The 23,824-nt window shown below is 40.0% G+C and overlaps 1 protein-coding gene across 4 annotated transcripts in view; it reads right to left on the bottom strand.

Annotated features, from left to right (window-relative positions):
* Positions 1-23,824, bottom strand: part of CALD1 (caldesmon 1) — a 218,406-nt gene that overhangs the window by 74,389 nt on the left and 120,193 nt on the right. For all 4 annotated transcript variants that reach the window (XM_082846394.1, XM_082846395.1, XM_082846396.1 and 1 more), the window contains one exon: positions 19,528-19,639. In XM_082846394.1, the coding sequence (XP_082702520.1) occupies positions 19,528-19,598 (71 nt within the window). In that variant the 5' untranslated portion in view covers positions 19,599-19,639. The remainder of the gene's footprint in view (positions 1-19,527; positions 19,640-23,824) is intronic.

Genomic DNA, 23,824 nt, shown 5'->3' with positions numbered 1-23,824 from the left:
TGTGCTCACCATTCAGCTTAAGAAAGAAAATTTGCAAGGTAGGGCTTCCCTGGTGGTGCAGTGGTTGAGAGTCCGCCTGCCGATGCAGGGGACACGGGTTCGTGCCCTGGTCCGGGAAAATCCCACATGCCGCGGAGCGGCTGGGCCCGTGAGACATGGCCGCTGAGCCTGCGCGTCCGGAGCCTGTGCTCCGCAACGGGAGAGGCCACAACAGTGAGAGGCCCTTGTACCGCAAAAAAAAAAAAAAATTTGCAAAGTAACTTTGTGCCCCATGCGCTCTCCTAGGATGGCCTTCTCTCCCTCTCCACCTGTAGGTAGCTATTCTTCCCCTCCCCTCCTCTCCTCCCTCCACAGCTGGCCCCACCCCAGAGGGCTCACCAGCAATGCCACCCTAGTATGTATTTGGTTCTAGAATGAAACAGGATAGGTGCGTGGGAGTGAGACGTCATTTCACTCTGTCTTGATGCTTCTGTATTTTCATGGTGAAATGCAGGTTCTCTGGTCATGATACCACCGTTCAGTTAAAAAGAGGGCATTCTTTCCTTCCCAAGGCCAAACCTTGAGCCCCAGCATTACGTTGCTAATTCTTCCCCTTAAGAAATCGTGACCCCCAGTTGTACCCCCCCACGTGGCAATCTAACACGTCTTCAGTGCAATGCACCCTAACATTGATCATAAAGGGGACTTTCGTTCAGTGAAAAGATTATTGGCATTTGCCACCGTTTTCCTGGTATCTCCTGAAGCATTCTGCCTTTACCCAACAAAGCTATTCCTTCTTCTTTTCCCTGGAATGGCTTTTTAAACTCCCTTTGCTTCTCTGAATTCTAGTGGTTCTTCAAGAACCAGTGTCTGACTCCACCTCTATAAAGTCTTCCTCATTTTGACTTTATTTCTTTGTAATTTATCATCTTAGGAGGAAAGATGAGAAAGTTTGAACCCACTCTTGTTTGCATGCATTTGAGAAATAGTTATGTTGTCATGTGTGACTCAGCCCTTCCAGCTGACTTGCTGTGAGGCTTCATTTCTGTTTAAACTCTTTTGCAACAATTATTTAGGTCCAGTCTCTAAGTTCTTTTTAAAATCTGGGGGTTTTAGCCAGCTGGACTATTTTCTTTTCCTGGAAAGAAAAGTTTCTATCTTAAAAAGATTGTGCTTCTAACTTCCCTCTGCCCTCCAGCTTGAAACACATCTTTAAAACGATAACACAGTGCTTGGAAATAGTAGGGTTCTAACAACAGTTTCTTGAATGAATGATTGCTGGTGCACATCTATAAAACCGTGGTTCTGGTCTCAGAAAATAATAGTATATACCTTATATAATTCTAAGAAAGAAGTGTGTACACGAAAGATATGATTTCTGCCTATAGGAAAATGAATTTAGCCCTTGGTGATAATTTTAGAATATAGATTTCTTGTACATAGATACAATTAAACTGTAAAGGAAATTAAGAAACTATCATGGGGACTCTGAGGATGTAATTCTGGTGCAGGGAAAATGTCACATCTTCAAAAGAAGCACATTAGTTCATAAGCCACAGAATTCTCAGTGTGTATCACTCTTGTTCAAAGTATCTAAATATTTCCACACCATAAATTTATTTTCTGGTGTCCACTTTATGCATCTGGATATTAAATTTACACATGGTTTTTATAGCTCGAATCAAATCCAGATTTTTTTCCAGTGATACCATATAAGGTCTAAAAAAGTACTGATTTCTCTTTTAGGAGGTCAGACCTGGATTATATTTGTTCCTATTGCTAGAGAAATAGTCCAGGGTGTGTTTTGGATACTTTGGATGTAGTGTTTATTATTGATATTACATAACTGACACCTTTTAAGGTACTATCCTATTTTGTGATTAACAGATCGCATGAATTAGTACATGATTATGATATCTATCTATAGATAGAAATAGATGGATGGATACACAGTCTTATTTATTCATTGTTCATGTGTATATACCTTTTCTCACCTGTTTTCTGGCAGTGATGATTCCTAACACCTCTTTTGCAACTGATACAGCTTAAAATAGTGTTAGACATATGGCAGGTGCTCAATAAACACTCATCATTTGCTCTCTGGGTTAAAGGGGGGACAGCAATGGAGTAGAGACGCTGCATCAAGAAGGCCAGTTGGCTGGTCCTCCCAGACTCCCACGGAGTGGCCTTTTTTGGAGTATTTCTCATGGTACAAGCTCTAGAAGCTCTGCTGCCCCAGCCACTGGATCTTGGGAGTTCTCAGAATGGACAGGTCTCAGAGAGACTGATTGGCTCACAGACTCACAAGAAACTGATGTATACATCAGAATCCTAATTAATGCCAATTAATTAAGATAGAATGGATGACCTCCCTCTTCAGTGCCTGGGGAGCTCTCACTTCCCAACCAGGTTACCCCCATTCCCCAAGCCAGAATGTCAGGAAGCCTCAGTCACCAGAGACTGCTTCATGATGTGGTGTCAGAGCAAAGGGAGGGAACATCATCATGAGGAAGATTTCACCCAAGCCAAGCAGAGATGTGCAGAAACACCTACCTCAGTGGAGAGAATACTTATCATGTCACAGGACTGAACAAACCCTGAGATTCAAGGTCTGTTTTATCTGGATATTCCTAGATGACCAGTGCCAACCCTGGACCTGGCATCCATGCGGACCTCTTCTACTGGCCCATTCTTTTTTTCAGACTTACTAGGGCCATCAATGATGTGGACTGAATGTTTGTATCCCCCCAAATTCATACACGGAAATCCTAACCCTGGATGTGATGGTATTAGGAGGTAGGGCCTTTGGGAGCTAATTAGGTCATGAGGGTGGAGCCCTCATGAGTGGGATTAGTGTTCTTATTAGAATAGACATGAGAGAGCTTGCTTTCTCTCTCTCTCTCTTGTGTGAGGATACAACAAGAAGACAACCAATTGCATATCAGGAAGGGGTCCCTCATCAGACACCGGATCTGCCGGCACCTTGATCTTAGACTCCCCAGCCTCCAGAGCTGTAAGAAATAAATGTTTTGCTGTTTAAGCCACCCAGTCTATGGTATTCTGTTATAGTAGCCCAAACTGACTAAGACAATAGATTACAGTTAGACTCCACTTGCTTATATCTGAGAGACCTAATGTAATTTGACACGCGTTGAATTTATTAGAAATGTTCTTTTGTACACTTTTTGGGCGCCTTTATGGTGGCAGCTTGAGACAAGAGGTTAGAAATAGACTAGGAGAAAGCTCTTCAGCTTTAGGACATGATTTTACTTTGAAGTTATTGAGCAATGAAATCAAGCTATTATTAAGACCAAGGCAGGAAAAACCAATAGAGGTCCTTTTTGCTCATTAGTTCATAGAGTAGAATAGAACAGGGAAGGGGTTTTAGTGAACGCATTTAATTTAAAAAATCATATTCATCTTTCTTATTTAAAAGCCAAAAGCCATCTGGAAAGCTTTTTAATTTTAAGACCTTATGAAGACAACAAAGAAGATAAAATGGATGATACTTACACAAAAAGTAGCATACAGTACACTTCAAATTTGAAAGCCAGTGGCCTGAAATATGCATTCAGTTTTCTAAAATATGCTGCAAAGTAAAGAGAGCTGGGGTAATCTGAGATTCCCCTAGGTATTTTAGAACTCAGTGTCTTTCTAGGATAACTTCAAATTATCTTTCTTTTTGACTCTTTTTCAGTGGATCTAAGAATTAAAAATTAAATTAAAAATTAAAAGATACGGGCTTCCCTGGTGGCGCAGTGGTTGAGAGTCTGCCTGCCGAGGCAGGGGACACGGGTTCGTGCCCCGGTCTGGGAAGATCCCACATGCCGCGGAGCGGCTGAGCCCCTGAGCCATGGCCGCTGAGCCTGTGCGTCCGGAGCCTGTGCTCCGCAATGGGAGAGGCCACAACAGTGAGAGGCCCGCGTACAGCAAAAAAAAAAAAAAAAAAATTAAAAGATACAATTCTGAGACTATTCTATAGTGCTTCCAAGCCTATGTGTTCTGGGTGTTCCAGCTCACTAACTTCATTTTAATTACAAATTTTATGATAATGAATTAACCAAAGGGTATACTTTTGTAATTAAGAAACTCAATGCCTACTGAAGAATGTGTTGTATCGTAGTCAGTGTTTACTAAATTAATCTGAATCTTAGAGTTTTAACTAATAGCTATTTATAAATGCTTCTCCTCTTTCTTCCAAACAGTACTTTTTGAGGTGTATGAACTACTAATAAAAACAAAAAATTCTCCACTTCACCGAAAATGAAGTTAACCCTCTGTATCTTGGTTTAAAAGTCTTGGGTTTTCTAACATCTTTCTTTATTCTTTTTTTTCTTTTTTTTTTTCTTGGTTCATCCCAATACTAGAAAACAATGCACTATTTAGAGTCTAAACTTTAGACCCAACTTGTGTGTTAAACACTCTCTATTTCAGAAAGAGTGTTGGTAAATACTAGTCTGAGGTTGGCCCTACCCCTAATCTACTTCTGCCCATCCTCCTGGGATTAACTGAGGTTGTTTATGTCTCCAGACCACAAACTTCGTCTTTCATTAGAGAAATTTTTGATTATATAGTTTGTTCACTGTTGGACTCTTTGGGGCTTGGTATGAACCCTGTAATTCAATGATTATCTGGTCTTATAATGCAAATGTTAATAGCAAATAACACTAAGAGCTTGAGTACTAGAGCAAATAGGCCAACTAAAGGGAATCTACTCTTACCATATGAATATCATTTGCCTCCATGATGCAACTAAATAAGCATAATGGTCAAAATTACATGGGGTAGAAGTCCACTATCCTTAATAATCAGAGAAATACAGGAGGTGAGTTTATTCATATCTCTAGAGACAAAGATAGGAAGTCAAAATTCCAGTGGCTCATCAGGAGAGTGATGGAACCCCAGGTATGGTATGATGGTGTCAGTACTTGGAGAATACCACAAAGGTCACCAATGTTTCTGCCTTCCCATAAATAGCTTATCGAAGTGAGCAAAGTTCTGCCTTGGTACACAGATATGATCTGAAGTATCTGTTTGCTCATTCATTTATTCAGCATTGAGTATGGGCCTTTGGGGAAATAAAAGTGAGTAAGATGTAGTTTTGGATTTAGAGTTGCTTTCAATTTGGTGGGGAAAAGAGACATATAAACAAACAAACAATAAAATGGGTGACGATAATTAACATACAATCAAATGCTATGGGAAACCCAAGGTGGGAAATCAGTCACTTGATTGGGGACCTCTGGGAAGGTGTTTTCCAAAGGATGACTGTTGAGATAGGCCTTCAAGGCAAGAGTATACCACTTACAAGAGCTTCAGGAGGTAAGGACAGTGGTGTGCAACAGCACAGAATCCCTATAAGCCTGAGGAATTTTGCTCACTTAGATGCAAAACCAGACAAGTAAGTGACCAACAGCAGGGTTTAATTCTGATTGGGATAAAGCCATCATTTTAAAGTCTTTTGAATCTTCTCTTCAATTCACAACTAGGGGGAAAGGGAAGATAAAATGGCTGCTTCTAATCTGCATTTGAGGTCCTAAGCCCTCTCCAGGGGTGATAGGCTCTGGGGAGAGTGAGAGGTAACACTTTACAGCATTTTCTCTGAGTCATATTTTTGAAAGCCTAGAATGCCTGAGGGCCAGTTAGATAGCATAAGATTAGCAGAGAGAGAAGTGTGAACTGTCTTTTGAAACACAGTATATGACCAGAATGAAACTTGCCACTACACATAGAGTTAAATAGAAGTGAATCCGATCTAAATGAATCATACAGGTACCCCCACCTGATAAGTATCTGTCATGTGCAGCTTCCCTTACACTTTTGATGACATTTGTCCACATCTCATTGAATTTGCTCAGCCACCCTGAAAAGTGTTAGTTATACTTTACTGATGAGGAAGCCCAGATCTTCTAAACTTTCATCCAGTATCCTCTTTCTTTTATCCTTGATCTAAAAGGTACTTTCTTTCATGGAGTTAGAGGCAGTTGTAGGGGTTAGCCGCAGCGTAATGCAGAGGGAAAAGCACCGGAACTGGAGTAAATGACGAAGTTTCCAGATTTAATGCTGCCACTGACTGTGTGCTCTTGGACACGTAACTCTGCAAGCTGGGTCCAATGATTCGGACTTCCACACTCTTTTCTGAGAATGCAGGGAAGAGAGTCTTAATTTCTGACCACATAACCCAGTAGGATACCAGGATATGTTTCCTAGCAGTAATTCCGCATTTCAATCAGAGTTCTTGTGGAAGACTAACTCCTTTCTGAAGGGCGTGCCTCCCTGGTTCACTCAACCATTGCTCTGACAAATGTTTCAATGAGATAGAACTTATATTCATGCGCCTCTGAACTGAGGCACTTAGAAATGAAAGGATTAGGAATTTCCATCCTGCCTCAGCCTTGAGTTTTATAAAAGCTTCATTCTGTTCAGTTCATAAGCCATGGAGCTTCCATAGCAATGATACTCCCTGGGTAGCCAGGATATACTCTGAGGGTGCTGGCTCAGGAAACATACCTATATTTGGAATGTTTTGCTTTCATGGTTAATTAGGTGGGAAGAGTTAAAGGGCTCTTAAAAGGGGAGTATCAGGAAGGAAGGGCATCAGATATCAACTCTTTCTATATCACAATTTTTGTCCAAGTCCCCTTAACAGTAATTTCTCATCCTCTTCATCAAGGAAGGAGAAATGGTGAGGGAATGTTAGATCTCCAAAATGGGACCCCACTAAAAAAAAAAAAAAAAAAAAAAATCAAGATATACACAACAGTTTTGATTAGAGAAACAGAAGGACTCTTCAAGGAAAGAGTGGGCAGAGGTATACATCTACTGCAGTTGCCAATAGTGCCTTGGGAAAGACGGAGTGTAATTATACCTGCTGAGGCTTCTGGTCTTCGAACCAGCATGATAACCCATCATCTCATCATGCTTGTCTGTTTGTTCACTTCCTGCTCAGTAATTTACCATATTAGTCTCTTGATTTCCCCAGAAAGACCTGCCAACAGTGCAAGGTTTTCTGTGGGAATCAAAAATGGTTTGACTCTGTTATGCTAAACAGGCACAGTAGAGCTACTAGCTCCAGAAATAAAGGACTGTTTCATTACCTAGTTGCTGGGGCCAGCTCTGGAAGTTATCTAGTTTTCATTTGGAGAGCCCCTAATTTTGCAAAATTCCTGCTGGACAATAAGACCCAGGTTACTTAAGAAAATAAAAAGCACACATTGAGCAATCTTCTGGAATCTAACAGTTGGATCCCTAAATGGTACAGGAAGATGGAAGCCAGTGAAGATGTGACACGGGGTAGACCATTTCACCCATAATGGAAAATATGAACAGCGGAAGAATTTCCTATTTTAAACAATATGCAATTTAAAGTACACTCTCTGGAGACTCTCCTGAATGACTGCTATTTATAGTGGCTGATGTGTACTTTACCAAGATTTTTATTCCACCAAAGGAACTGTATGTGATGTAGGGGGTTATTAAAATGGAAAATAAACCCTCACATTTTAACTTAGTTAATTGGTACTAATCTCAAATGTAATGTCAAATCTCACTAATCTAGACTAACTGAAAGGAAGGTCTTTACAAATTATGCAATATTTTTAAAGAAATTCAGTTTTGAAAATATGTTCAAGTATATCTGGTGACTTCAATCGAACTAAAAAAATTAGAAACTTGTTTAAAAATTGCATGAATAAAAATGATTTACAATTAGCAAATTAAGCTTTTAAATGCAGGTGAATGTTTCCAGTTTTTTAAAAAGTTTTAAAAAGTTGTGCTCTCAAGTGTTTAATAACTAAGCCATGGAATGTAGCTTGCATATTTAACGTATTAATCAAATCCTTTACTTATAAATAGTTCAAATTTATACTCTTCTATAGTTTCATAAAGATTTAAAAATGGAAGAATCTGAATTAATGAAGATTTATGGTAGACTAAAAACTGATTTTCCAGCTCCTGATGAACGTTACTTATTACGTGGCAAACTAGTGAAAAGAACTGATTTTATTCACAAGGTATGCACATTATTCCTCTTTAACCTCATTCACGGATGAAAGAGAATCCATTTATACAGCCTCTGTATCGTTCCAACATGCTCATGTTTCATGTCCAGTAGTACTTTCTCATAACAATGTTAAGAACCTTTGGGATAATAAAGGTTAACTATTTCCCTAGAAGACTTCAAAGCAATTGAGATAGATTTCCCTTGAATAGGAATTTGGAATAGTCTGTAATCAATCCTGTCTGCATTACCACCTGGCCAAATGATAGCTACAAATGCAGATCTCTTATACTTGGCTGGTCAGTGAGAAAACCAACGGGCAGAATAGATATACTCAACATACATATTTGATAGCCTTCATTACACTTTGATTTTGATGAGCATTCTTTGCTGGTAGAGAATTTTTTGTTTATAATACTTCTCCAGGGTTCCCAGCTGTGGACATAGAAGGACTCCTTTGGTCCCGTATGTTTAGAAAGGCAAATTGGTTGCCCTCTCAGAGAACAGTGGGCTCTCATTAACACTTTCACCTGAGTCTGGAGAGAATCTTTGGAAAGCGTTGGATCACAGGATCCTGGAAAAACTCTCACCTAAACTCATATTATCTTATTTAGAATTTTTTTTAAAAATAAATGAATTTTTCAGAGTTCTGGTTACCCCTGAGGATGGGGAGGCAAGTGGGTGGGATAGGAGAGGGGTCTGCCGGGAGTTTCAGTGATACTGGAAATGTCCTAGGTCTTAAGATGAGTGATAAGTTTATAGTGTAGGCATTACGATGATTTATAACCTCTATATACATTACATAATATTATTTTGTGTGTATTGGCTTTTTCATAATTAAAATGAATAAAATCACTAATTTAGAATAAAATGATTAGAAGTTATTCTGTACAATTTAGGCACATAACTTCCTTTATATTATTAGTACAGTCTTTATGTATGCTGTTAAGAGGCTTTAGGTTCCTTCTTTATTTGTGTTGCAACCATAATTATGTAATATAAAAAAAACCTGTAATTCCACAAGGCAAAAAAAACTATTTAGAATATATGATTAATTGAATATTAGATACGTAAATTATTGAGATCAAAACCTTGATATGTTAGATACCAGACTACCCTATATCTTTATCTTGATTTCAAACCAGTATGGAAGATTTAAAAAAAGACTCTTTAAAATAAGGAGGTAGATTTTCTTTTCAGCATGGAGACTTCATATCCATAATTCTCCCATCACTTTCAAGGTGATGGCTAAAACAGATATGAAAGAGAGTGGAGACTGAACACCAAACTGTCTGAAGATGTGGGGACTGTGCACATGCTCAGTGATTCAGAAACCCCAGAAGGCAGCTGGAGAGGTGCCGAGTTTCTTGGGAGATGACTCTGGAGAGGGCTTTCCTGATAGCTCCTTCCTTACCATGTCCTCCAGCCAGCCAAAAAGTAGCAACGACAGGGAACATTCACCATGCACTAATCATATATACATACCATATATATCATATATATATTCTATCTATCATCTATCTATCTGTCTATCTATCTATTATCAGTCATCTATGTACCTAGTGCTTTGTAATCTATATGAACCTTATGAGGAAGAACTGTTATGAGGCCATTTTCCTGATGAGGAAATGGGCTCAGTGAGGCTAAGTAGAGTTATCCTTGCTAACCCAGCCAGGAATCACACCCAAGTCTGCATGATTCTGCTTTCTGGGAGATATCATCATGTCTGTGTCCCACTCCAATCTTCCCCATTCTCCCAAAAGATAGTAGTTATAAAGGTGAAACATGAAATCCTCTTTAAGGAATCCTATCAGTTCCTATCTCTCTCATATTTAGAGAAGAAACTCCTTTGATGAATCTGAATTGCTAAAATGAAACTGGTAAGGATGGAGAAATCCTACATAGTAACTTAGTATCATAATTAAGGTTGGTGTAAAGAAATCTTGCCTAGACAACATATGCCAAATAAAAGACTTCAAAAATTGATGGCAAATGGGGTTCTCTCTGGAAAATCACCACAGTTTTCTTTTCCTTCTTGACTAAGATGGCAAAGTTCGATTCCTAGTTCCTAACAATTAACGGTTTTCATTCTGTATATCTACTTATCTTTCTTTGCTTTTCATCTTACTCACCAGGAAGTAATCTGACCAAGTCTCCTTTTATTTTGTAATATTATCCATAAAATGTTTTTTAAATAAAAAACACCCTGCATGCAATACAGTGCAGTATACACTATTTTCCCCAAAACATGCTCTACTTTCCTAATCAATAGCCATGGCATTTTCTACAGACAACTCCATTTATTCAGGGGTCTACACTGTGCCAGCAGGCTCTGCCTCAGCTTAGCAGGGTGATCTTGAGGAGGTCAGCATCCCTAGACTTAAGTCTCTTCATATGTAAAACGAACTTTTAAAATTCAGTAGATCAGGGATTCTTGGCCCAGTGTTCATGGGCCCCGCGGAGGTCTGTGGATGGAGGTCCATGACGCCACTGAAAGAAAGTGCCAAGTTTTGTGGGTGCATATGTACATTTTTCTTGGAGGAGCATCTATAGCTTTCATCAGAGGCTCAAAGTAGTGTGTGGTCCAAAAATGGAAAAGTAACATTCCACTACAGCAGAATATCTATAAGGTTAGTGACAGCCTTAAGATTTCATGAGTGATGATGTGACTAAGTCCCTGTTCTAATGGTGAATACAATCTTATTGAAAAAAATCCAGAGAAAAGTCAAGAAGAGTTATGCCAACAGCCTCCTTTGGCTTCAGGGAGAAAACTTGATCTCCTCTGTTTCTATTTTCCTGTGAAATGGGAATAACAAGGGAGATTTTTTGAGGGCAAACAAAACAATGACTTTGTCTACACATGTAAGCAATTTACCTGAATAAGCATAAAGAACAGTTCAATTAAGTCCAATAGCCTCATTTTGTCTGTTGCCACATAACTGCTTTGAATGGTTTCTCCCCATCTTAGGGAGTTATTTTGGCATTGTAGAGACAATGGACCTTCAGCCAAGACAACCAGTTGAAACATGAAAAATTCTATTGATCAATTTGTTACAGGGAAAAGGTTTTGAGATTTGGGGCAGGCAGAACCGGATTGTACTCCACAGCTGTATGAAGTTGGACATGTAACTTAACCTTTCAGACCTACAGTTTCCTCAACTACAAAACAGGGATAATAATATCCAGGTCTGCTATAGACTGAATGGGTCCCCCCAGCAGTAAATTCACATGTTGAAACCTAATCCCCAATGTGATGGTATTTAGAGTTGAGGACACTGGGAGGTAATTAGGTCATGAAGGTGGAACCCTCGTGAATGAGATAAGTGCCCTTTTTAAAACAGACCCAGAGAGTTCCCTCACTGTTCCTGCCATGTGAGGACACTGCAAGAAGACAGCTGTCTATGAACCAGGAAGTGGACCCTCACCAGATACTGAATCTGCTGGTTCCTTGATCTTGGACTTTTCAGCCTCCAGAACTGTGAGAAATAAATTTCTATTGTTTATAAGCCACACAATCTATGGTATTCTGTTATAACAGCATGAACAGACTAAGATAAGGTCATAGGGTTGTTCTGATAATTAAATGACATAAGGTATATGAAGTGCATCACCTAGCCTGGCACTTGGCTGATGCTAAACCAAGCATCAGCTTGGTTCTTTTTCCTGTCTAACACTGGATGAAAAATCTGGCTGAAACTTTTTTCTACTTGAGAACTATTTTTGCCGAATTGAACTTTTTAGGTAAAATTCTAAGCTATGTTTTATATGCTACATTTAAAATAAAGACATATAATTAATGAATTAGAAAATTAACTTCATAGCTACAATATGTGATTTTAAAATCCTCATATAGCAATTATATTTGTGTGGTAGACTTATTTGTGACTACGAGTTTTATTTCTTTCCCAACTTTAATAGAAACATCTTAGCAAATATTCAGGTCAGTATAGGAAAGAAGCTTTGCAGAAAGGATGCAACAAATCATAATGACTGAGCTGACAGACGAATGAAAATTCAAATTCAGTAAAATATTATTTTGTACCAAAGACCTGCCAAAACATTAATATGATTTTAATAATAACATCTAACATTTATTGAGTATATACTGTGTGCCTGTAGTTGTGTTAATTTCCCTACATCAGTTAGTTAGCTTAATTCTTTTTTTTTTTTTTTTTTTTTGGTACGCGGGCCTCTCACTGTTGTGGCCTCTGCCGTTGCGGAGCACAGGCTCCGGAGCGCAGGCTCAGCGGCCATGGCTCACGGGCCCAGCCGCTCCGCGGCATGTGGGTTCTTCCCGGACCGGGGCATGAACCTGTGTCCCCTGCATCGGCAGGCGGACTCTCAACCACTGCGCCACCAGGGAAGCCCAGTTAGCTTAATTTTTACAATGATTCTGTGAGGTAGAATAATTATCCCCATTTTTATACATAAATAAATTGAAGCACAAGATGTTTAAGTAATTTGTAATGAGGTTACCCAACTGGTAGTTGTCAAAGTAAGGATTCGAACTCAGGTCTGTCACACTTCATCACCCACATACTTAACTACAACATTGTCCTGCCTCTCCCCAGGTGAGCAAAGACTGGTAAATTATGAGTCACATATACAGACTGTAAAAAAAAAATTCAGCACTATTTTAAACTATAAGTGTATTGACTCATATATATGCCACATTTTTTCCAGCTAAGAATGAAGTTAAACCTAGGGGTAAGACAGGAATAAAGACACAGACCTACTGGAGAACGGACTTGAGGATATGGGGAGGGGGAAGTGTGAGCTGTGACAGGGTGAGAGAGAGGCATGGACATATATACATTAACAAATGTAAGGTAGATAGCTAGTGGGAAGCAGCCGCATGGCACAGGGATATCGGCTTGGTGCTTTGTGACCGCCTGGAGGGGTGGGATAGGGAGGGTGGGAGGGAGGGAGACGCAAGAGGGAAGAGATATGGGAACATATGTATATGTATAACTGATTCACTTTGTTATAAAGCAGAAACTAACACACCATTGTAAAGCAATTATACCCCAATAAAGATGTTAAAAAAAAAAAAAGAATGAAGTTATGGGTCAGCATGTGAGGTCCTTAAGAATCTAGATTTTTAATTTTTATTGAACAAGTGTCACATTGGGTAGATCCTGGACTCTTGATGTTCTACTGATCATCATAAAGTGGGATACTTTTAGGACCAGAGGAATTGTTAGGTAAGTGGAAATTGGTCCAAATATGCCATTTCCACTGTTTATAATTTGACCGTTTATAAATTGACAGAGGTAATAAATAATGTCTATTTAGAGTGAGAGAGAGAACAAGAGAGGGAGCATATGAATATGTATATATATTGATTCTTCATGTGGCTGGACACAAATAAATAATTAAAAATCCCTTAGGTGAAAATTATCTACCTCATTTTCTCAGTGCCCCTCCGTTCAAGTTAGGCTGACCCTAAACAGTATCAAATAAACATAGAAACCTTACAGCAATATTTTTAAGTCTCTTTCAAATGAATTACTTGAAAAAAATCTTTTAACTTAAAAGTAGAAATGTAGATGCAAATCCTAACATTTTTTTTTTGCACCCTGGAGTGATGAATTTTCTGAGAGACCTAAAGGGAAGTTTTGAGCAAATTTAGCTCCTCTAATAATTTAGGCTGTTTCCAAGGAATATTTTATTTAACTTCCAAATGGAAAATAATTTTCTGATTACAGAGTAACAAAAAACTGCATTTGAAAAGATTTTGATTTGAAATTTCAAGGTCACAATGCTAAGTATTTTAAACAAAAGTGTTTTTGTGTAATCGTTGATTGGCCATGCTGTTAAATCATGTAAAAAGTTTCAGTAATAGACTCCTGGGAGGCAACTACTTAGACTCAGAGGACTTTAAAAAATTGTTTGCTTTTTTAGTGAAGTAAAAATATTTACTTTCAAATGTCTAATCCTCAGTATATTTCAGAGGCCCGTAAAAATGTATGAACGATGACAACAGCAAGAGTGCTTTCATTCCCTTTATTTATGTCTATGAGCCTCTGAATCTGATAACAACTGTACAATAGGGTCCTTTCTTCTGATCAGAAAGAGGAACTTACATTTGGGTGTGGAAAGCAGGAGCTGGGAATGCAATGAGTTCACATCTTGAAAAGTGAGAGAGCTGCTCGTGAAAACAAGCCCAACGTGGGGAAAAGTACGTCTCACTGAAGATCTCTTCATGGATAAACCATCACTGCAGGTTTCTCAGCAGATACACCAAAGCTCAAAATCCTTTGGGCCAAATATAATAGAAGAGCTCAATCTGAATTGGTGTGAATTCTTCTTGCTGAGACAGTGTGATCCTCCCTCAGAACTTGTTACCAATCACATCCTCAAAACTCTTCACTCAACAGCAAATTCCTGCTTCTCACCTTCCTAAGGTCACCTTCCTAAGGCTCCTGTATCCTCTGAGAAGTGTAGAAAGAAAGCATTTTTGGGGTACTTGTTGAAAAGGAAGAGAGCTGAATATGAGCTCTTTGAAAATGCATCCCTTTCCACTACATTTTCCCCTTTGAAAATGTTGTATTCCCCGATGATATAAAAGGACATGCATGCATAATCCAGGGTAGATGATCAGGAAGAGACTGGAATGGAAACAAGTGTATCAAGTGTTGATGAAGATGCACATGGACCAGGGGAAAACACGTTAAGATGCACTAAGAAATACAGAGACAAGGGTAGAAAGGGATTGAAATAAAAGAAACAGAAAGGGAAGCTGAATATACCCATTCATTTTGTATTCCCATGAGATAGGTGAAGAATAATAGACAGCAAAACAAATTATTTGTTTGTTCAAATAAGTAATTGATTCAGAAATACAATTTAATTTGAGATGTGTACAAATAGTCTCTTTTGCCTAGAAACAAATCATTTAGGATTTTCACTGACTACCTGCTCCATCCGTTCTGCCTGCTGAAATTTTTTTCTTCCCCTTTTTGTCAAGTTGGCTCTAAAGTTACTAATTCATCTATGATATAAGCTTTGTGACTGTTGGGACACTGCCTGGACTGGTGAGAACTCATCCCTATGGTTCAGTTTACTATCTTGTACCTATTCAATACATTTTTTGGATGACCGAATAAAAGATGCATAGGATGAAGAGCAGGACAAAGAAGGGAAGTATATTTTTGATTTAACCAGGTTCCCAGGCTAGGTTACGGCGGGCTAGGTGATGTGAAATGGACTGGACTGCAAACCCTTAGAATGAGGTGTGTGCACAAGAGTCTCAAGGCAGCTGTGATGCAGTGAATGATTGTCAGTCCCAAACCCAGGAAAGCTAGCATGGCCCAAAATGTACAGTGAGCTTTTTCAATAATCTTTTTAAAGGCTCTATTTCTGAGGAATAAAATGTATAAGAATCTAGTTTATTTTAATTTGTGGCTATAACATCTGGTGAGAGTACAGGTTTTAAGTTATTTATCATTGCAAAGTAGAACAGCACCTGCTCGTCAAACTCAATAACAACTAATTAAAATAACAGGGTATTTTTATTTGGAAAGGCTTTGTGGGTAAGAAGTGGACAAGTCAACAGTCTCTTCTCTGTGTTACCATTTCCCCCATGCTCTCTGCAGGGGTACAACATACAAAGGGCATAAGCCATCTTTAAAAATGATCGGTGAATATCGGAGTACATATTACATTTAAGGATGTAAAAGTATAGCTGCTTGATACAGTGTAGTTGCTTTTATACAGGTTGAAAAGCATTAAGCACACTTTTCCCAATTCTCTCATTCTGCTTCTCTGTCCTTGGTGCCCCAAAACAAAGTTTGAAGCAGAGTAGAAGCCCAATAAAATTTTCTTGAATGAGTGACTGAATGAATGAGCCTGCAGCTCTGAGCTTTGGGGCCACTCCAGATCAAGGCTGAGCTTTTTCTTTTAGTTGCATAAATCCAAAGGAGAGTCCATTTTGGCCCCAGGTATTAGGCATAAGGTCATAGAATCTCATTTTTCAAAATGGAAATCTGCCTTATTGTTTTATTTGTTTTTAAATAAAGTAATACATGATCATTGTAAAAAATTAGACAATACTAAAAGCAAAAGGAAAATAAAAATTATCACCAATCCCCCACTCCTGTCACAGATGAAGAAGCCAAGTTCTAAAGCTAAAGGAAGAGGGACTTGCCCAGGGTCTTATATGCCCTTTATCTTCAGATCAAAGCCAAAATTTTAGATGGCGTTTAATTTCTGGTTCTGGACATCTGTTTCCTGTACACACCCTGAAATTTCCCATCAAAGTTGGCTGGACCATAAAGCCTGACCTTCACTATTCCCATAAATGATCAGATTTTACAAAATCCTAAAGGGTGAACATGGACTTGCTTAACAAATTCCAGAATAACAGAACTAAAGTGTTCACCTTGAAACATGAAAAGGTGAACTTAGTACAAATATAAGGAAGTACTTAAGTATTTCTCTTAAAAAAAAAGAAAAGAAAGAAAAGGAATCAAATGAAATACAATATCCCCAAAGGATTAATACAGACAGAAATGTAAGTTAAATAAGTGTATTATAAATTTATTTTAGGTTATTAAGGGTACCTAGCTAAGCTTCACTGGGTACATTTTTTTTTTAAGATTGACTTTAAAGAGAGACATATCCCCCCACACAAAACAAAAAACTGGAAGGAATGAACCATGTAGATGTGTGGAAAATTCTTAGGCAAAATCCTGGTTCTAAAAGAACCTAGTTTATTCCCTGTAATTACAGTATGGGTATAACCACAGTAAGTTAGTTCTATTATTCCTCTCACGTTGAGTCCCTGTTTCCCAATTCACATAGCAAACAAAGAAGCTGAAGATACTGATCTAGCCTGATGCCCAATTTCCTGTCCCTATTCCTGAGTCCCCCAAGCCCCAATTCTGTTAGGCCTGCCCCTACACTCTGGCCTGGTCTGTTTTCTGATCCTGCTATACTTTGGTTTTCTAGCACACCATGAGGGACATAAAGACAGAAACTATGTCTATTTATATTTCCCCATTTTTTCTCACTGTTCCTAGCACAGCGCTGATGCTGAATAAACATTTGTTGGGAACAGTATTTTATAGACTTTCAGGAGAAACTGAGGTCACATAACACATCATTGGAAAGGATAAGAGGTATGCTCCAGTGGGCCTGGACACCACCTACAAGGCGTCAATGTACGCTCAACAACGGGCGCCCCATACTCTCCCTGGTTCTCCCCACTCGCTGAGTTTGTGTCTCCTTCGACAGTTTCCATTATGTCTTTATGACCTCTCACTCTCTCTCTCCACTTGCTTTCATGCCACTATCACTACCATCCATTTTCTGCTTTTGTGCTACCACTGCCACACTGAGTGTGCCCAAACTGACTCCTCTAATAATAATTTTTCTCCCCTTTTGAACAAAGATTGACAATTTCTATCTCCCAATGCCTGGAGGAAATCTCCAATTGGATGTGGTTTCTACCTGAAATTGAACACTCTCCCCATGCCCACCCAAGAACGGAATACTTCACAGTTTCCCTTTCCAGCTCCTCAGACTTACGTTCTGTGGGAGAGTCTGAGCTTCTCCATCTCCTGAAAGATTGGCTAATTCTCCCTCTAAAGACGCTCATGTTTGATCTTCACTTCCATATTTGCTGCCCTGACTCAGTCCTCATCACCGTGTGCTCAATACTAACTCTTCCAGTACGCCCACACTCCAGCCCACTGTAGATAACACTCCCCAGTACGCATAGCTCCCCCACTAAGTCTCTGTCTGTTACCTTTTATATGAAGTAGAAACACCCAAGATGTACGAGTCTAACTCATTCTTCCTTAAGCACTTAACAGGTTTCTTGCACCGGGATTCTTATTTCCACCTCTGAGTTTTGCAGATGTTACTCCCTCCTCTACATGGCTCCCCTTTCACTCTTTGTCATCGCCATTGTTACTCCCTCTATGGCTCTCCACTTCCAGGGAGCTTTTCCTGACTGGTTTCATCACAGGATGATAACTGCCTTTTCTTTTCTTGGTATTAATTTTTAGTTCTGACTATATTGCTCTGTTGTTTCTTACTTGTTTAGCTAATGATAATGGTTAAAAAAAATAGTAGCATACCATTTATGTGTCAGGTACTAGGCTAGGCCGTTTATGAAGTTCAATAATCTTCACAACAACCACAGAAGCTACGTAGATATTATGCCTATTTTAAAAATAAGGCAGCTGTGGCGTAGCGAGAAGTCACTTGTGCATGGCCACACAGCTCATAAGTGACAGTTGGGATTTGAACCTACAGAGCCCAGGTACTGTTCAGGGTACCATGTGTCATATAGCAGCCTACTCTGACCAAGTTAATCAAAGGCAGTAATTTTACCTTCTTCTTTTGAATTCTCCATACCAATAGGTAGATCCTATGCTTCAAATACTTTTTGTTGGGCTTCCCTGGTGGCTTAGGGGTTAAGAACCCGCCTGCCAACGCAGGGGATACGGCTTCAAGCCCTCGTCCGGGAAGATCCCACATGCCGCGGAGCAGCTAAGCCCATGCACCACAACTACTGAGCCCGTGTGCCACAACTACTGAAGCCCATGCCTAGAGCCCGTGCTCCACAACAAGAGAAGCCACTGCAATGAGAAGCCTGCACACCACAACAAGGAGTAGCCCCCACTCGCCGCAACTAGAGAAAGCCCACGCGCAGCAATGAAGACCCAACGCAGCCAAAAATAAATAAATAAAATTTTTTTTAAATTAAAAAATATATATATATATTTTTTGTAAGTGTAAGTTTCTAGTTTTCTGCTGCAGGATCACTGAGGGGTCATCTTACTACCATCTTTTCACTTGTGCAGTGGAATTACTGAGGCAAAATTGATTTGCTTTTAAGATCATTGTTTAACATTTTTCTTCCTGTGAATGCCTACTCTGCTTTCTCAAAAGAACATCTGAGTTAAGGCACATTAAATGCCACTGTCTTTTGCTCTGAGGCCTAAAATTTTAAAATATGCATTTATACCCCTTGCCCCACATGTTACTGCTTTATTTCCCCAACCTGCCCTTGTAAGTCACCACAACAGAGGCCTCACACAACATAGCAGCTTCCAACTAGACTCAGAATCTCCACAGTACCACACTCCACTGGCTATTAACCCATCATATGTGAATTACTGGATTTGGCGGCTTTTCTAATAAGAATAAAACTTTGTCATAAGATCCATCTGGGTCTTATTGCCTTTATTCTTTTAGAGTGAAGACTTCCATTTCCGGAATGGTTTCAACATTCAATATTTGTCATTTCAATATTGTAAGTGCTTTTAAAACTTTTATCCATACATTGCTTTTGTCATTTAAAAATTCTAATATGAAAGACAACGATTCAGTGCAACTATTTGTTTCGTCTCCAATCTCTCTTTTTCTTGATGTTTGTGCAGAACTTAGAGTCTTAACAGTTAGGAACATTTTCTATAACTGCTTTCGCAAACAGTTCAGCGTGCAATACATTTGGCCCTTGAGGCTGATGATCTTTGAGGCCTGAAACCAATATTGTGGATAACAGAATAGAGACACCTTTGAACCCAGATCCTTACCTTTCTGCTTCCAGACGCATCTCTTCCCGCTTTTGCCTCCTAAGTTCTCTGCGACGTTCAAAATCATCCATGGTATGGGTTCAGATTTAGGGAGACCAGATAATGTCTGGATCTAAAGGGGAAGAAGTAGAATCAATATCATAGATGAGTTGGAGGATTATTTCCCATGAGTCGCCTCAGCCCCTCACCATTTTTTTATCCCCTTTTCCTTTACTCTTAAGAAAAACACCTTAGAAGATGAGTGAGGTAGCCAGTGATCAATTTCTGCCTCCCAAGCCAAGCCTTGTCCTTTATGTGTTAAATTCAGTCTCATTCATGTAACTACTAGAGACAAATAAGTAAAATTCCAGGATCACAGTTTAAAAAAAAAGGGGGGAGACAGAGAGGTTTGAAGACTTGAAATATTGCTGGGATCACTTGAGAGCTACTTAATGGTTTTGTTCTTTGTAACCTGCTGAACTACAGACAAAAGTTATAAAAAAGTGAACAAAGAAAGAGGAAAGGAGAAAAAGAGTGAAAAAAAAAAGAAAAGTGGCAAGAAAAGGAATTTGTAGGAACTAAGAGAAAAGTAAAAGAAAGAAATAATTTAAGTATCCAGGCACAATTTGCATATCCTAAAAGAATATTAATATCAGAATGATAATAAAGACCACAGCAGTAATACCACGAATAAACATAATGCAGCAGCATTTTTAAGAGCAGTTACATATGATCAAACTGTTTTCAGAGCTCAAAAGTAGCAGCTTTTTGTAACCCAACCATTTTATCCTTTCCTACCTCCTCCGTGATAGTTTTAATCCCAGAAAGATCTTCCCTTTCCAGCTCTTCAACTGAGGATTCCGCTTTTCCTGCGTTTCTGTGCCATGGAGTCAAGTATTCCAGAATTCCCCTGCAGCCCCCAAACCCAAAATGACTACCAGAAAAGGGGAAGCGGGCTCTTTTTGTCCTTGCTTTGTTTACAGAGCTGTCAGTGGTTAGTTAAACTCGGCCTGGAATCTGGCATTTAAGGCCTGCTTGAAGATTGTTTCCTGTGTGGAGCGGGAGGCCTCCACTTCCTCTGGAATCCTAGACTCTCTGCTGCACTCAGATCACAAAAAATATTTTCCAGCCCTTTCTGTGCACATGAGACGAGCCATTTGCCCTGCGTAAGAAAATAGGGAGACGTGCAAAACCTGAAGCCATCCCCTAATGGCATCTTTGTGTGAGGGAGTGAAAAGCAAAACTTAGACTTTGAAGCCTAGTTAAGAAACCTTCTTAAATTGTCAGATTCTTTTATTTTTCAAGCATTTTTCCCCTTAAAAAACCCACAAAAACAAAAATAAAATCTCAGCCAACCAAAACAGAATTATACAACGTTTGAATGTTCCCCCCCCTTCTTATTCCCTAGGGTATTATTTATACTGCTTATAAATCCTTTACAAATTCAAATTTGGGTGTTTATTTGGGTTTTTTTATTTTACAGTGTTTTTCTATCTAACTCTTAGAAAGAGTACTTTCCAAGTACTTTGTTAGTTATAAAGGAAAGAATCAGTTTTCCTTTTTAAAAAATTATTCCATCAACCCCCCTGAAAAAATTTCTTCCTATTTTCTAGTCTGATCTCTCCATAGTTATCAGAATGAAAAAAAAAAGTGATTTGAGGGTCTCCTGAGAGGCTGTTTGTCTCCCTGGGATGGGTTCCTGTTCTGAGCGCAGTGCAGGGTGCATGAGGACAGACCTGGGGGCAGTGGGACCAAACCTCGATGACTTGAACCCTGGGTGCAGTGAGAGCAAAGGCTTCTCGTTCCTTTCTTCAGTAAAGTCTTTTGTTGTATATAAACCACTTCTGGAATAACTATAGCAACAGCAAACAGAAATGGGAGAAAGAGGTCTGTCTATAAGCAAACAATTTCACTTTTCTTAATTTATCCAAGCAGCTTGAAGAGCAGCCTCTAAGCCTCTGGGTCTCGCTCCAACCTCATTAAGCCAAGGAGTCACGCTGGCTGCTTGGTAGCAGTGGCAGCTGCTGCTCAGCCTGTACCTCTGGTGCAGGTGCCAATGAGCGGTGAAACGAATATCCGCGAGCAGGCCGAAGATGCACACGGCTGGCCGAGCCCAGCAGCACCTTGGAGCACTCGGGGGAGGTGATGCTGACTAACACCGTGTGGCCACTGTGGCCGGCCACGCTCACTGGCTCTCCACCCACGCAACTTCCCCCGCCCCCCCGCCCCGTTCCCTCCTTCTACTCCTCAGCTTTTATTACTTACTCGGGTGTTTTTTTCCTCAACCATAAAGAAACGCTACCCGGGCTTCCCTGGAGGCGCAGTGGTTGAGAGTCCGCCTGCCGATGCAGAGGACACGGGTTCGTGCCCCGGTCCGGGAAGATCCCACATGCCGCGGAGCGGCTGGGCCTGTGAGCCATGGCCGCTGAGCCTGCGCGTCCGGAGCCTGTGCTCCGCAACGGGAGAGGCCACAGCAGTGAGGGCTGACGGGGAGGGAGAGAGGGAGTGAGCGCTATATGAAGCATCTACACAGACGGTGCCTTTCTGGGTTCTGCTTGGTGGACATGTGGCGGGTGTACCTGAGGCAGAAGAGAAAGCACGTCCGTGTACCGTGTGGTGTGGGATGACTCTCTGCTGGGGTGTGTGTGTTGTGTCTGTGAGTGGGAAGATGTGTGTGCTTGTGAAAATGGCTCTTTGTTGGTCTCACACCAGGATGGAGCAGAGGTCTTCCTTAATACTCACACCCTTTATATCACAGAGCTTCTCTGAACCTCCCTGGCACTGTTCCTAAGTGAGGCGAGCCATGTCTGGGGAGAATTGTAAGTGATTTTCCCCCTCTTTGGGGAGCACCAGCTTCCATGGCCTCAGCTAGTAATCTCTCATTTCTTCCCCGACCCCCAGTCAATGCTGAATTCCTTCCAGTAACATTGGATAGGAAACAAACTCTCCATCAACGAAGTGATGAAATGTCAAGGCAGAGAGCTTCCGTAAACAGTAAAGCTCACGAGTGTCACAAGTGGACAGAGTAGCCTGAAAGAGAAACGCAGGCAAAGGGATGTATGTATCAATGAATGTGACAGATGCGTTCTTGAAAAGTTTTATGAAAACCCAAATTTTGGGGCTGGGGTGATTGTAGCCATGCTATTGAAAGAACCCTGATGTGACTCCTTTTGTCAAAGGAAGAGAGGTGCTTTACAAAGGCAGTTGAACAATTACCTTCTGATATACCTGTCTTTTCAATATGGGTTCTCAAATATCAGATTTTCTTGAAACAGGGCATGCCTATGCTACTGCAACTAAGTAATAAGTCGATGTTAGAGACTTCAAATCACTTAACACGCTGCCCTTCCTTTGGGTAATGACACCACCAAGCCCGTGGCCCAGCTGAATGGTGCCGTGAGTGGACCTCCTGGGTCTCACCTCCACGCTAGGACATCCTGAAGCTTCCTCCCTTCCCTATCCTTCTTGCTACTTTTCCCTCTCAGCTTCTTTTGGGGGGAGGAGGAGATATTTATCAATATTTCTTGTCATTTCCCTTTTTATTTGTCTCATTCTCTGATACTTTTTTTTTTCCTTCTCCCTTTCCCTCCCTCTATTGGGAATTAAAATCTATTTATTAAATCCAATCTAGGATTCTTAAAAAAAATTGAGTTTAATTTCTGATGTGCATCTTTCAATCAAGAATTCTAACTATTACTATGTTTTATATTTGCAAAGCTTTTTTCTTTTTCCTTTATGGGCATGTGGCCCTCACTAGAGTTATTTTCTGTGACAACGTTATAAGGAGACCTACTGTTTCTGCTTTTGTTTGGGACAGGGTTGGTGGCAGGTAAGAAGCCCCCTTAGGTGTGTATGTGGGTGTGCATGTGTGTATGTGCATGTATGTGTGGGCACGCACATGCACACAGGTGTAAATACAGTTGAGGCAGGAAGTGGTGGCATGCAGGCCAGTACTCAGTACTCTGTTATTGGCGGGAGAAATTTGTAGAGAAAGCTAAGCTCTATCTATCTTCAAATCATCATAAACTGAATGGTGAATGGGTTGGAGGAAGTCCTTGGGATTTCAGGGCAGTGCCAGTATTGGTCTTGGAATGCATCAAGAATAAAATCTATTCTGTCAGGGACCCTGAATAAGTTAATGCAACTTCCAAAAGTAACCGACATTAATTGAATATGTCCTATGTGCTGAGGCATTTTTTTAAACCATTTAAAAAAATTAATGGGGTTTATTTCTTAGTTTTAAGTTTAAGGAAATATTGAACATAAAGTACAGAGTACCCATATATTCCCTCTCCTTCACCCCCGCCCAGTTTTTTCT

The sequence above is a fragment of the Leucopleurus acutus genome (assembly GCF_964270905.1).
Source record: "Leucopleurus acutus genome assembly, chromosome: 9".
Classification (NCBI taxonomy): Eukaryota; Metazoa; Chordata; class Mammalia; order Artiodactyla; family Delphinidae; genus Leucopleurus; species Leucopleurus acutus.
The sequence above is the reverse complement of the archived record's forward strand: the minus strand, read 5'-3'. Positions and strand labels throughout refer to the sequence as shown.